Raw genomic sequence first — 11,774 nt, 5'->3', positions numbered from 1 at the left:
AAAAAAAGAAAGAAGAAATGCACCAAAGCCCTTGCTTCTGCCTGGCGAGCGGTCACCTTTGTTTTTACTGTACCTAAGGTGTGAGCTTGTAGAATTGACCTGAAACAGTGATCCCAAAAGTGGGGCATTTCCGAGCTTTGGGTTTGCATCTCAGCTGTAAAAACAGTCTCTCACTTTCCCTGTATCTGCTTGCCTAAGAAAGCAGCCTGGTAGGTTTGCTGGCATCTGCTTCTGACTCAGAGGGGAGCATGAAGTTGGCTGTGCCTTTACAGCTCGAAGCCCATTATAAGATTATTTCAAGTTTTTAATTACTTGTTATTAAAATCACTGTGTTCACTGTAGAAAATCTGAAAACTACTGCAAAGAGTTAAAGTACAATAAGTAACACCTTCAATCACTTCTCTCAGAGATAATTGCTCCTAATATTTTGGTGACTATTACTCTGGTCGTATTTCAGTTCCTGAGTTTTACATTTAATAATGTCTCATTCTCTCTCTGTCTGTCTCTGTCTCTGTCTCTGTCTGTCTGTCTGTCTGTCTGTCTGTCTGTCTCTCTCTCTCTCTCTCTCTCACACACACACACACACACACACACACTTTTTAAACTCTTTTACTTGGTACAGGGTCTTGCTACACAGCTCAGACTCCTAGTGATTCTCCTGTCTCAGCCTCCCCAGCACTGGGATTACAGGCATGCACCACCATGCCTGGTTTCAGTGGCTGGCACCGTTTGCCCGGGTTCCAGAGCAGGCACAGCATGTAGTACAGGGGATTGAACCCGAGTTCTTACGCTTGCCAGGCAGGTGCTTAGATCACCGAGCTATCTCCCCAGCCCTCTCATTCTGTCTTAACCTTTTTTAAGGCTGAGATTTTTAAGTAGGTGCAGAATGATCAAACATGTGGGTATTCTCAGTGCATTCATTTTTCAGTGGTTGGATGTTTAGGTTGATTCTTAAGCCCATTCTTTTTTTTTTTTTTATTTTCCTTTTCCATTTATGTATTTGGTACAGGGTCTCAATATGCAGCTTGGACTGATGATCCTCCTGTATTCAGCCTCCCAGTGCTGGGATTACAGGCACGCACCATCACAACCAGACTCCATCGGGGGCTCAGCGTGCCCTGGAGGTGGGGCCAGCATGGCATGCAGGACGGGGATTGGAACCCTGTTCGCTGCACTTGCCTAAGCAGGCACTTAGTCCGCTGAGCTATCTCACTGGCCCTCTTAAGCCCATTCTTTTTAAGAGCGGAGAAGAATATCACTATAGTGATCTTCTTGCTATAACACAGAAAGCTCCTGACCCAGCAAGGGCACACGGGGATGGTGGGGCAACAAGGGTGCTGGAAAAGTTCCTGAGAGGGTAATAGCCTGACCCAATGAGGGAGCACCTGTATCAGGTACACCAGGAGATTTGGCCGGAAAGTTCAGGCGAGGTCAGATTAAAGGGGTCGGCTGTGACTTCTGTACCATAGTTGTTATTTATAGTTATCTGGGACATCACTGAAGAGTTTTCAAGGGGAAAGGTGGAATGGTCAGACTTACAGTAGGTTTCTCTGATGACTGAAGAACAGACTAGAGAGGTGAGAGGTGAAGAATAAAGACCTTAGAAATAGTTATGTCAGGCCAGCCAGATAGCTCAGTGGATTAAAGCACCTGCAAGCAAGCGCAAGGGCTGGGGGTTCGATCCCTGGGCCTGCTGTGCCAGCCCCACCCCTGGGGGTACACTGAGACTGGGTGTGGCGGTTTGCGCCTATAATACCAACTCTTGGGAGGCTGTAAACAGGTGGCTCGCTATGAGTCTGGTCTAGTAATGAGACCCTGAACACCCTGTAGACCCTTCCCTAAGATACAGAACAAGAGAAAGAAATAGTTATGTCATTAAAATTAATTATATTCTGTGCATTTGATGACAGCATTTGAGATACATGCATCTGACCAGGAGCCTCCTAAATAAACTGAAAGTAACACTGGGTCCAAGAGCCAAGATTCTGTTCTTACCAATGCATCATTAACTCACTCAACATCTCCAGAGTATTCATCTCTTAAGGTATAAAGTAAATTTCATGGTACATTGGTGCCCCCGTTCATGAACTTAATTCTTTCCATGATTCTAACAGAATTGGATGAGAACCGAATCAAATTCAGTGACTAGGTTCATTTTTGACCTCATGGAGAAATATGATTTCATTCTCATCCAATTCATTTTGCGACCAAAATCATGAAAAGAATTAAGTTCGTGAACTGGAAAAACAGATGCAGTTGTCTTTAATCAGAGCCAATATTTATTTAGCACATGTGTGCTAGGCATTGGGCTAAATAAGTACTTAATTGAGTTCTTTCAACAAAATATTAAGGTAAAAGCAGGGCCTAATGGTGCATGCCTGTCATCCAAGCGCTTGGGAGGCTGAGGCAGGAGGATCATTGGAAGTTTGAGAGCAGCCTGGGCTACACAGTGAGCTCAAGGCCAGCCTGAACTGCATAGCAAGACCATGTCTGAGAAAGACCAGAAAAAATAAATTGCAAGTAATTAGCTAGCATACTCCCCATCTTACAGCTTAGAAAAAAAGAGACCGAAGCTAAGTCATGGTCCTGTAGGAATTCACAATGGCCTTACAGCGTTGTTCTTAGAGGACTAGTGAGGACATATATCATGAAAATCTGATTTTATTTTATTTTATTTTTGCAGAACAAGGGATTGAACTCAGCGCCTTGTGCTTGCCAGGCAAGCGCTTATTATACTGAGCCATCTCCCCAACCCATAAATCTGATTTTAAAGTAGTTATTATGGACTAGTCTCATCTAGCTAAATTAGAGCTGCACAGATCTGAAATACAAATGTGACATCTACTCATTAAATGATTGCCATAAAGAATGGAATCTAACTACACCATGGAATCTTTCTACACTGTAGAAAGAGAGGGGTTTTTTTTCTAGTTTTGGAGTGACTCAGAGGGGCCACTAGTACAGAAATGGATTATGTATGATAGTAACAAGGCTTTTTCTTTCCTGAGAGAGCTGCATGTCTTTGCAGCCTGTAGATCTTTCATTTTTATTTTGTGTCCCGAGCTCTACTCTGCACTGTCGGTACCAGAGACCAAGTGGTCTTGTGGGTCTTAAATTTTGCCTGTGCTGCTGGGACTTTTTTTTTTTTTTTTTTAAGGTATCTGCTCCAGGGACTTGCTATGCAGCTTGGACTTGTTGTGATCCTCCTGTCTCAGCCTCGCCCAAGCCGAGGTTACAGGCACGCACCACCACTCCCAAACTCAGCACAGCTGGGGGCAGCGCCAGCATGGCATGTGGTACTGGGGGTTTCAACTTTTAAAAACCAGTTTGGCCAAAGTGGAGTGCTTTGTGATTAGTGTTGCCAAATTAAATATAGCATGCCCAGTTAAATTGGGATTTAATGCAGAACAAAATTTATACATTTGATGCAGGAAATGTATTTGCTAAATCCAGCATCTGACTGGAGTCACTAATCTGCTTCTCTTCACGGCTCTCTTGACAATCCATTAGTAATCCACAACCCAGGGAAATGTCAAATTACTCCACGCCAACGCTCTAGCTAGAACCACAAACAGAACTTGCCCACTACTACTTGAATGGCACAGTGTAGTTTACAAAGTGGCTTCGCATCCTCTTTAAACCACTAAATAACTCTGTGATCTAAGCAGGGCTAGTTATAATTCACTATGTACAGACGGAGAAATTGAACTTAGTAGATACTAATTACTATCTTTCTTATTTTACTGACAGTATTATTTTCTTCGTATAATTTTACTTCAGGTTTGTCCTTTCTAGTAAATTTATGGAAATGGAAAAAGTAAAGGCTCCACCATCTGTCCCTGATTCACCAAGACTGAATTTTTGTAAGGAACAAAGTACTAATGCGCCCATGTAGCTCTTTCTCAAAAGAGTTTGCGTTTTTATTTCACGTGTGTCTCACACCCAGAAGCAGCCTGTGAGCTGTGCTGACTCCGTCAAAATGTTTGTTCTTAACTTACAGCTGAAGTGTTTCACAGGAAATATTTATAGCTGTACCTTTTTAAAGGTTTAATGTTAACTTCTGAAGTGTTCTTAGAAACCACTTTTGCTGCAAAAATGTCGAACGTGTTCAGTTCTTAAACATGATGGAGCCCATTGTCGTGCAAACACTCAAGGCTCATAGTCCTTCAATTATGGAACCCTTCCCCCGTGTGCCCATGAGGGTGACTTCATTTCTCACAGATATCCATAAAGCCTTTGCCCTTTCCTGAGGCTATAGATTTTATTCATTCCTAATTTCACAAAGAAGCAAAGGGTGCTCTTGTACCCAGAATCCTCTTGTGCACCGACTGTTAGAGCTAGAAAGTGCCTCATTGCATCTAACCAACTTAGAGTGTCCTTTTGTGGGTTAAAGATAAAGTGAGGAAGTGGCAGGGAACTGAGGAGAGGACACTGGGTGGGTCACTGTCCTGTCACCAGGCTCTCCAGGAAAGTTCTTGACGTTTAAGAAGCTCAGTCCTAGCAGGCGAAGAAAACAAAAGCGAAGAACATGTTTTGCTAGACAAGGAAGCGTGACCCACACCAGCTTTCCTTTAAGGGGAAGTAGAAGATGGGAGATGGCTAGAAGGGCTCCAGGTTACTAGAAAATGATTGAAGTTTGAGAAATGACTTACACAGGGGAAACCAGGTGGATTGACATGAATTCTTGCATCAAAAATAAAGCACACCTATAAAAAGGTGAATAAAATGTTTTGAAATTCTCACCTTGACTGGGACGTATGTAGATATAAGTATATTGATGTCTCGGGGCATGTTCCCTAGGTACCAGGGTCTACAGGAACAGGGTTGTTTTCTTTCTTACCTACATGTGTTAACCCTGACCATGCCAGTGTGCTGTTCTGGTGGCTGGATGAATCCCTCATTTTACCCATGTTTCAATAACTGAGGAGCTCTGGTGCTGACCTTGATAAATTCCTTGATAAAATGGTATTTACCAGCAGCTTCCAGTATCACCTGAGCCCTCCCATCCTTTAATGTATAAACTGCTCCCCTTCCATCCCCGTTTATTATCTTGTCTGTAACTAGACATTGCTGCCAGAATGCCTCCCCTGCAGAAACTAGGCCTTTCCACAGCGGGATCCGACAAATCCACATCAATGTGGCACCACGCAGATTTGTAAAGAAGCAGGGATGCCTAATATCTCTCCCTGTGACATCCAGAGAAGGACAAGTAAAGACCAGGTACATTCACCGGCTGCCACTCAGAGCAGCCAGAGAGTCAATTCACTTCCCCAGCCTCGTAGGTTGCTCTTATGAAGGTACATGGGAGTTATCTGCTCAGCCCTGTTCCCTTTCCTCTTGAAAGCCAAATTGGCTCCAGTCCTTGGGACCCTTTCATTACTGTTTGAACAGACCGGGGGCTGATTTGTAGGATCTCTTCTTCATTTTTTTCCACCTGTCACCCCCGTAAAGACCAAAGCATGAAAGGTGTTCAATGCCACCATTAGCCAGAAGAAACCCACTTTTGAAACTCGACTTTGTTCAGTGATTTTGGTCAGGAGCACTCCGGTTTAGATGTTCCCAGGTGCTCTTTGAGGGGTGGGGGGCAGATCAAGGGGAGAAGCTTTGTCTGAAGCAGAGGAGAGAGGAGAGCCCTTTCTGAGACACTGGATCGCTCAGCAGCACTGAGCTGGTGACCTCGGGGGAGGGCCATGGTGCTGTGCGCCTGCCGCTGGCACATGGCTCCATCTTGACTCGCTTTGGTGGGCTCAGGACTGGCTTTTGCCCTGCCCAGTGCCCCTACCCCAGGATTTAGTGCACCTTTCCAATCCTTATAGAAAATCCAAAGGCCCAAGGTCCTGGCTGCAGGCAAACCTCTCCTGAATGCCATGGTTACTTCGTAAATTGTGAATAGACTGGTTTTTTAAAAGTAAGTCTCTTCACACCTTGCAACCCTGACTTCTCTCACTTCATTAGAACATTTGCTGTAAACAGGACCAAAATGTTCCTTGCTCCAGGCACGGTTGCCTGTGACAGTGGCCTGCCCGGGGGATCACACTGGCCACTTTGGAACACTGGACTGGCTTTCTGGTTGTTGTGGTTTTTCCTTTTTTGCTTTCATTTTGGATTTGTGAAGACTAAGCTGCTTTTAGACAGGCTGTTGTATTCTGTCTAAGAGGCCATGGCAGGTTTCCCTGGGACATCTGTTCCGAGATGCACCATATGGATGGCATTGTGGGTAGCACCTAACCCTGTGTATGAAATTTAGTTACAAATTAGAGTACCTGTGAAAGTCTATTTCTCCAGGTTAGCTGTTCATGAATGGAAGCCTGGGGTTGGGGCAGGTGGCCACACAGGTAGACAGATGCAGGTGTGCAGCTGCATTCCCAGGAGAGTCTCCCCTGATGGTTGGGGGGCAGACACTGTAACAAGGCATGTTACCCAGCAGGTTTTGCTTTGTGATAGGTAGGTGGAAGGAAGTAGGCTAAAGTTGCCCTTCTTCCCACTCATCACAAAAATAAAGAGGATGCCCCGGAACCGAGCCATTCTGTGCCCTTTCTTGTTAGGACAGCCAGTGCCCTTTCTTTCCTGTCTCTTTCCCAAAGGGCCCAGGGCCTCCGTGCGCTCTTGGGTTCCACTGCTCACCTGGAGCAGGTCAGAGAGCGGGTCACAAGTTTTCTCCCAACAGCAAACTCTGTCTCTGCCCATTGCCCAGTATGGCAGGTATGAGAGAGAAGGAACTGGTGGCCTAGCTGGCTCAAATGAATTGAGGAGCCTCTAGGTGATGCTGCCTGACATCTGCCCTCTGTGATTACTATGCTCCTGTGCACATTGCTAGTTCACTCTTGTGGTGGTTTTCTTCCACCTGGATTTAGCAAGCATTCTATATCTGCCTTCTGTTTTCTAAGGATTCTTAAGATTTTTTCAATCTGCTGATAGTATTCGTGTGTGTGTGTGTGTGTGTGTGTGTGTGTGTGTGTATTAATGGTACTACTTATTTTCCACCAGACATTTTTCATGGCAGACAAAAATGTGGCTCACAGAGGTACAGCCCAATCGGTGCTATATGTTGTCTTGGATGATCACCTTTGTCTAGTCCCCACTGACCTTGTCATAGACTGACTTCAGCTGCTTTAGGTGGTAACAATTGGGCGGGTAAATTTATAATCCTAAAGGGTGATTTTATGGGATTTGGATTAAGAGAGGAGCTTCATCACTTTCCCCCAATTTCCTCCCTCTAGTAGTAATTCTGTCATCTCCCCTTATCCACACAGGTTTATTCCGAGATGCACCATATGGATGGTATTGTGGATAGCACCTAACCCTGTATATGAAATTTAGTTACAAATTAGGCACTGTAAGAGAATAGCAATATTTAATAATAAAATAGAACAATTATGGCAACTTGCCTTAATCAAAGCCATTTAAAATTTATCAGTAGCTCATTACTAGAATTTTCCACTCAGCACTTTTATGCTTTAGTTGACTATAAGTAACTGAAGACATAGAGCAGACAGGGCAGGGTTGCTCTAACTGTTTGTCTTGACACAAATCGGGTTGTGGTGTGCACACCTTGTCCTAACCCTTAGGGCAAAAGATGGAAGAGCACAATCGCAATTCCCTCAGACCACAAAACAAGAATTGGTCCACAGCACTGCTGACCTGAATTCAGCCTGAGTTATAAGAACTGCGGCGCTCATTCATTCCACAAGCTGTACTGAGCACCCACCCTAATAATAATGGCATCCTGCAGCTGTGCTGGATTTCCAGTGTAGACAGTGTTTCATGTGCAATAACCAGTTCAGTCTTTCCTACAATCCTGCTTAGCATTGCCACTTTACAGATGCAGAGACAAGTCATTAGAACAACTGGGAACTAGAGCATTTACCATTCAGAACTCAAATTCAGTTTCTGCTTCAAATCCAGTGCTGACCTTTGATATTGCTTCTCTAGAGAAGAGCGATGTAGAATCAAGAATAGTTAAGGACCAGGGTTCGATCCTTGGCACCACATGCTGCACCAGCCCCAGCCCCAGGCACACTGAGCCTGCAATCAAGTCCACGCATGGTGGCATGTGGCTGTGATCCCAGTGCTGGGGAGGCTGGAAACAGGAGGATCACAACGAATCCGAGCTGTGTAGTGAGACCCTGTACCAAATACATTAAAAAAGAAAAAAGAAGAAAACACGAATTGAGCATTATGGATCTCATATTGATAAGTAAGCACTCCTCTTAACACGTACAGCTCTGCTTCCAAAATTCTAACCATGACTCTCTTTAAGGCTTTGAAGCCAAATTCTAAGCCTTTCTTCTCCTGGCTGGGGTGTTTTTCTCCCTTTGTCCTACCCCACTCCAGGAAGGTGAGAAGGGAAGTTGGTGACTGCTTTCTCTTTTAGCCAAGCACCTAGGAGTGTTTCGTGCTATTTGCAGCTAATGTCAAGTAGCAAGAACAGCAGGACCGCTCCTTGTGCTGAAGAGCTGTAATCCTATTATGCCTACCTTAAGGCTTCCATGTTAGCTAGGCAGCAGATGGACACAGGTGATTCCATTGACTTTTAAATCCGCAAGGGTCCTAGTTTCAGAATCCCCATGTCTAAGTCAAGTAGTAGATTAGGCCCCTTACCAAGAAGGCCCGGCTCCTCCAGAGCCCCCGTGGCTGCAGCTTTTTTTTTCAGTGCCTTTCCGGGACCCATAGCTTCTGGATTCCATTGTTAAGGACTAGACTGGTGTGCATGTGTGTCCTTCGGTGGTGATCCTTAGCGGGAGGCAAACCTGCCTGATATCTCCCAGGTCATGGAATTAGTATCTGTCTTTGTGCAATCAGGATTAGGAAATAGATCCTCTGCTGATTCCTTAACAGAGAGATATTTGTCTCTTTTGTTTAGCTAAAGCTGTCCTTGTGAAAGTACTGTGCAAGGTGTACAGTTTTCTTCCTCCACTCATCCTCTGCTAGCTCTGTCAGCTTCCTTGTATGATAATAAATTTGCAAAATCACACAATCCGGCTAACCATTTAGAATATTGACAGTCCAGTTCTGAGCACTCAGAGTACTGACGTAATAATTGCTTGAGTTCCAGGTATAATGTACTTGATCAAATGTCATCCTTTATGGGTGTGTCCATTTAACGTTTATGTGTATCAGTCAGCTTACCCATTGTTGCAACAAGATCACTGATGCCCACCAGTTATCCCAGGAAATAGTTTATTTTGGCTGTGGCTCAGTCCATGGCCAGTCAGCTCACGAGCGGAAACAGCTGGCCAGAAAGGTGTAGCGGTACAGAGCTGCTCGTTTCATAGTGGCCAGGGAAGCAGAGCACAGAGAGATCTCTGCAAGAGAGACACCATGGAAAGGTGTACCTGCTGTCACTCATCTCAAGCTGGATGCCACCTCCTAATGGCACCTTCAGGATTAACCTACTGATGCGTATAGCTCTCCCCTGACCTCACCACCTCTTTGGGAGACTCTTGCAGTACTGGGGATCAAACTCAGGACCTTGTGCTTGCCAGACAGGTGCTTATGCTGCTGAACTACCTCCCCGGCCCTCTTTGGGAGATGCTTAATCCAGCTGAATGAACACTTAAGCTTAATGGCCTATCATAAAAAGGCTTGAGTTTTAAATATCACTTTGCTGGATTTTTTTCTGTGTGAATAGCTTCACATTTTCCTTAAAAATCTCACAACCTGTTGCTTGGGAAGGTGTCACCCCAGGTTTCAGCCAAAGCCGAGGTTCTGATATCACAGGGCCATTAAGTGGTGGCACCAAGATTAGAACTTGATCTCAGACTAAACCTAGTGCTTTCTGCTCAGTCTATCAACTTCCTGAGCTTACCTGACCAAGAAATACTTTTAAAATTGTAATGTAATAATGGAATGCCATCAACAGCTCATTAAGCTATAATTATCTAATACAGAGTAACACTGAATAATACCATAAATTGCTGGAATTTTAAGACAAAATGCATAAAATATATTGATAATTATGTTGTAAGTAATATCTATGACTACACCAATTAGCTGAGAGGAAATGCCACTTATCCATCAAAGTGTAGACGGTCTCTTCGTTGACTTCCTAGCACTCTCAGAATTAACAACTCACTTATTTTTAAGTTTCAAAAACAGCTTAGTTACGCTTCCTTATATTGCTGAGAACAATGAACAATTCAAATTACTGACCAATCATATCTCTTATCATTAATATAATTAAGTGCTGGTAATGATTCCCAAATAATTACAAAACACAAAAGGTGATAGACATTCACTCAGTCTTCCCATACCCCAAATGTACACAGCACCCCACACCCCATGTTACACAAACTAATTGTGGACAGCGCTGCTCCAAGGAGCAGAGTTCAAGAAATGTAGACCAGTTTCTCCTGGCCTTTGCTCTTGCTAATCTGAGGCACTACTGTTTACCTGGTTCACATCTCCTCAAAGGTGGACAAGAAAACATTGAGCCTTCATACATCCTGTGTCTGAGCTCTCTGAAAGAAAACAACGATAGCAACAGTACCATTGATATTTTGTTAAGCTAAAGTATCAAACAGGATCCCAAGAAATTTACATCCAGTGTCAAGTTGATTAAACAGTTTGTCCCCATGGTGCGCAAAGATAAGTTGGGGCATTTTTTATTCGGATGACGATGGAAAGCAGTCAGAGCAGTGGCCTACAAGCTGACACGTAGGCCAGCCCAGCTACACTGTGTGTAGGGTCGCTCTTCCCTCTGGAGGAGAAGGAATCTTGTGAGCAGTGGATTCCACGTCCTTCCATCAAGGAAAATATTCATTTCAAAAATCTCTTTATATAGAGATTATAATGGCATAATCTCTCCTGATGTTAGTATCTTTTAACACAGAACAAATCCCTGAATCTGTTATTGACCCTGGAAACATTTCCCTAATTTGAAGTTTTAGTGATGCCTTTCTTCATTTTTTTTTTCCTCTGTAGACCTGGCCAGAGGACTGTAGATGACTTAGAAATTATCTATGAAGAGCTCCTTCATATCAAGGCCTTATCCCATCTTTCTACCACAGTAAGTCTTCTCTTGGTCGAGCTACTCAGGAAGACCCTAAGATAAATGTGGTTAGGGCTGGGGGGAATGTGATGGTACTGGTGGGGACCCTCAACTTTTGCCTTTCAAATCTACCTACATGTAATATGCTAAGGACGTTATGCACGGTAGCAATCTCTAAAGGAAATCAAGTTGCTTCTAGTAGTGCACGTGCCCCACCTGAAGCAATCTGATGTGGGTAGGATTAGAACCAGGGTTTCATCCTTCAAAGTCTGAATGTTGGTACCTGCGCGCTCAAACAAGAAAGCCATACTGTGGGAGGGGCTCTGAAGCCTTTCCTTGACAAGGGAGGGAGGAAGGAGAGACGTCTAGTTGTCCTGTGAGGTTTGCTGCCCTCCGGGGAGAAGAAACAGACTGCTCAGCAGAGCATCTGTTGAAGAGAGTCAGGGCCCAGTGACACTCACTACCTACTAGCCAGGCATGGCCCAGCGGTTGTCTCTGACTCACATTAGAGTTTTTAGGAGGCAGAAATATCTGCTTCTGAACAGAGATAAAAACACCTCTTCTGAGAGCAGAGTACTATTTACCATAGCCCCAAGCAAAAAGGCTCTAAGCCCCCTTTCCCTTTCAACCGAGACAAGATGCCTTTCCATTCCTGATACCCCTGTACCCCTAGGGGTCTGGAAGCTCACTCACTTACCTGAACTATCCAAGAATTGTTCCCACTGACCTGTCAGTGCCCTTGTTATCCTCACTTTCTGTGTGGTAGGGCAGGTCTATATGTCTG

The 11,774-nt window shown here is 44.4% G+C and overlaps 1 protein-coding gene across 7 annotated transcripts in view; it reads left to right on the top strand.

Moving 5' to 3' along the window:
* Window positions 1–11,774, top strand: part of Rapgef4 (Rap guanine nucleotide exchange factor 4) — a 306,617-nt gene that overhangs the window by 231,567 nt on the left and 63,276 nt on the right. For all 7 annotated transcript variants that reach the window (XM_004634752.1, XM_023719129.1, XM_023719130.1 and 4 more), the window contains one exon: window positions 10,924–11,008. In XM_004634752.1, coding sequence (XP_004634809.1) covers window positions 10,924–11,008 — 85 coding nt within the window. The remainder of the gene's footprint in view (window positions 1–10,923; window positions 11,009–11,774) is intronic.

The sequence above is a fragment of the Octodon degus genome, unplaced genomic scaffold (genome assembly GCF_000260255.1).
Source record: "Octodon degus isolate 3935 unplaced genomic scaffold, OctDeg1.0 scaffold00065, whole genome shotgun sequence".
Taxonomy (NCBI): domain Eukaryota; kingdom Metazoa; phylum Chordata; class Mammalia; order Rodentia; family Octodontidae; genus Octodon; species Octodon degus.
The sequence above is the reverse complement of the archived record's forward strand: the minus strand, read 5'-3'. Positions and strand labels throughout refer to the sequence as shown.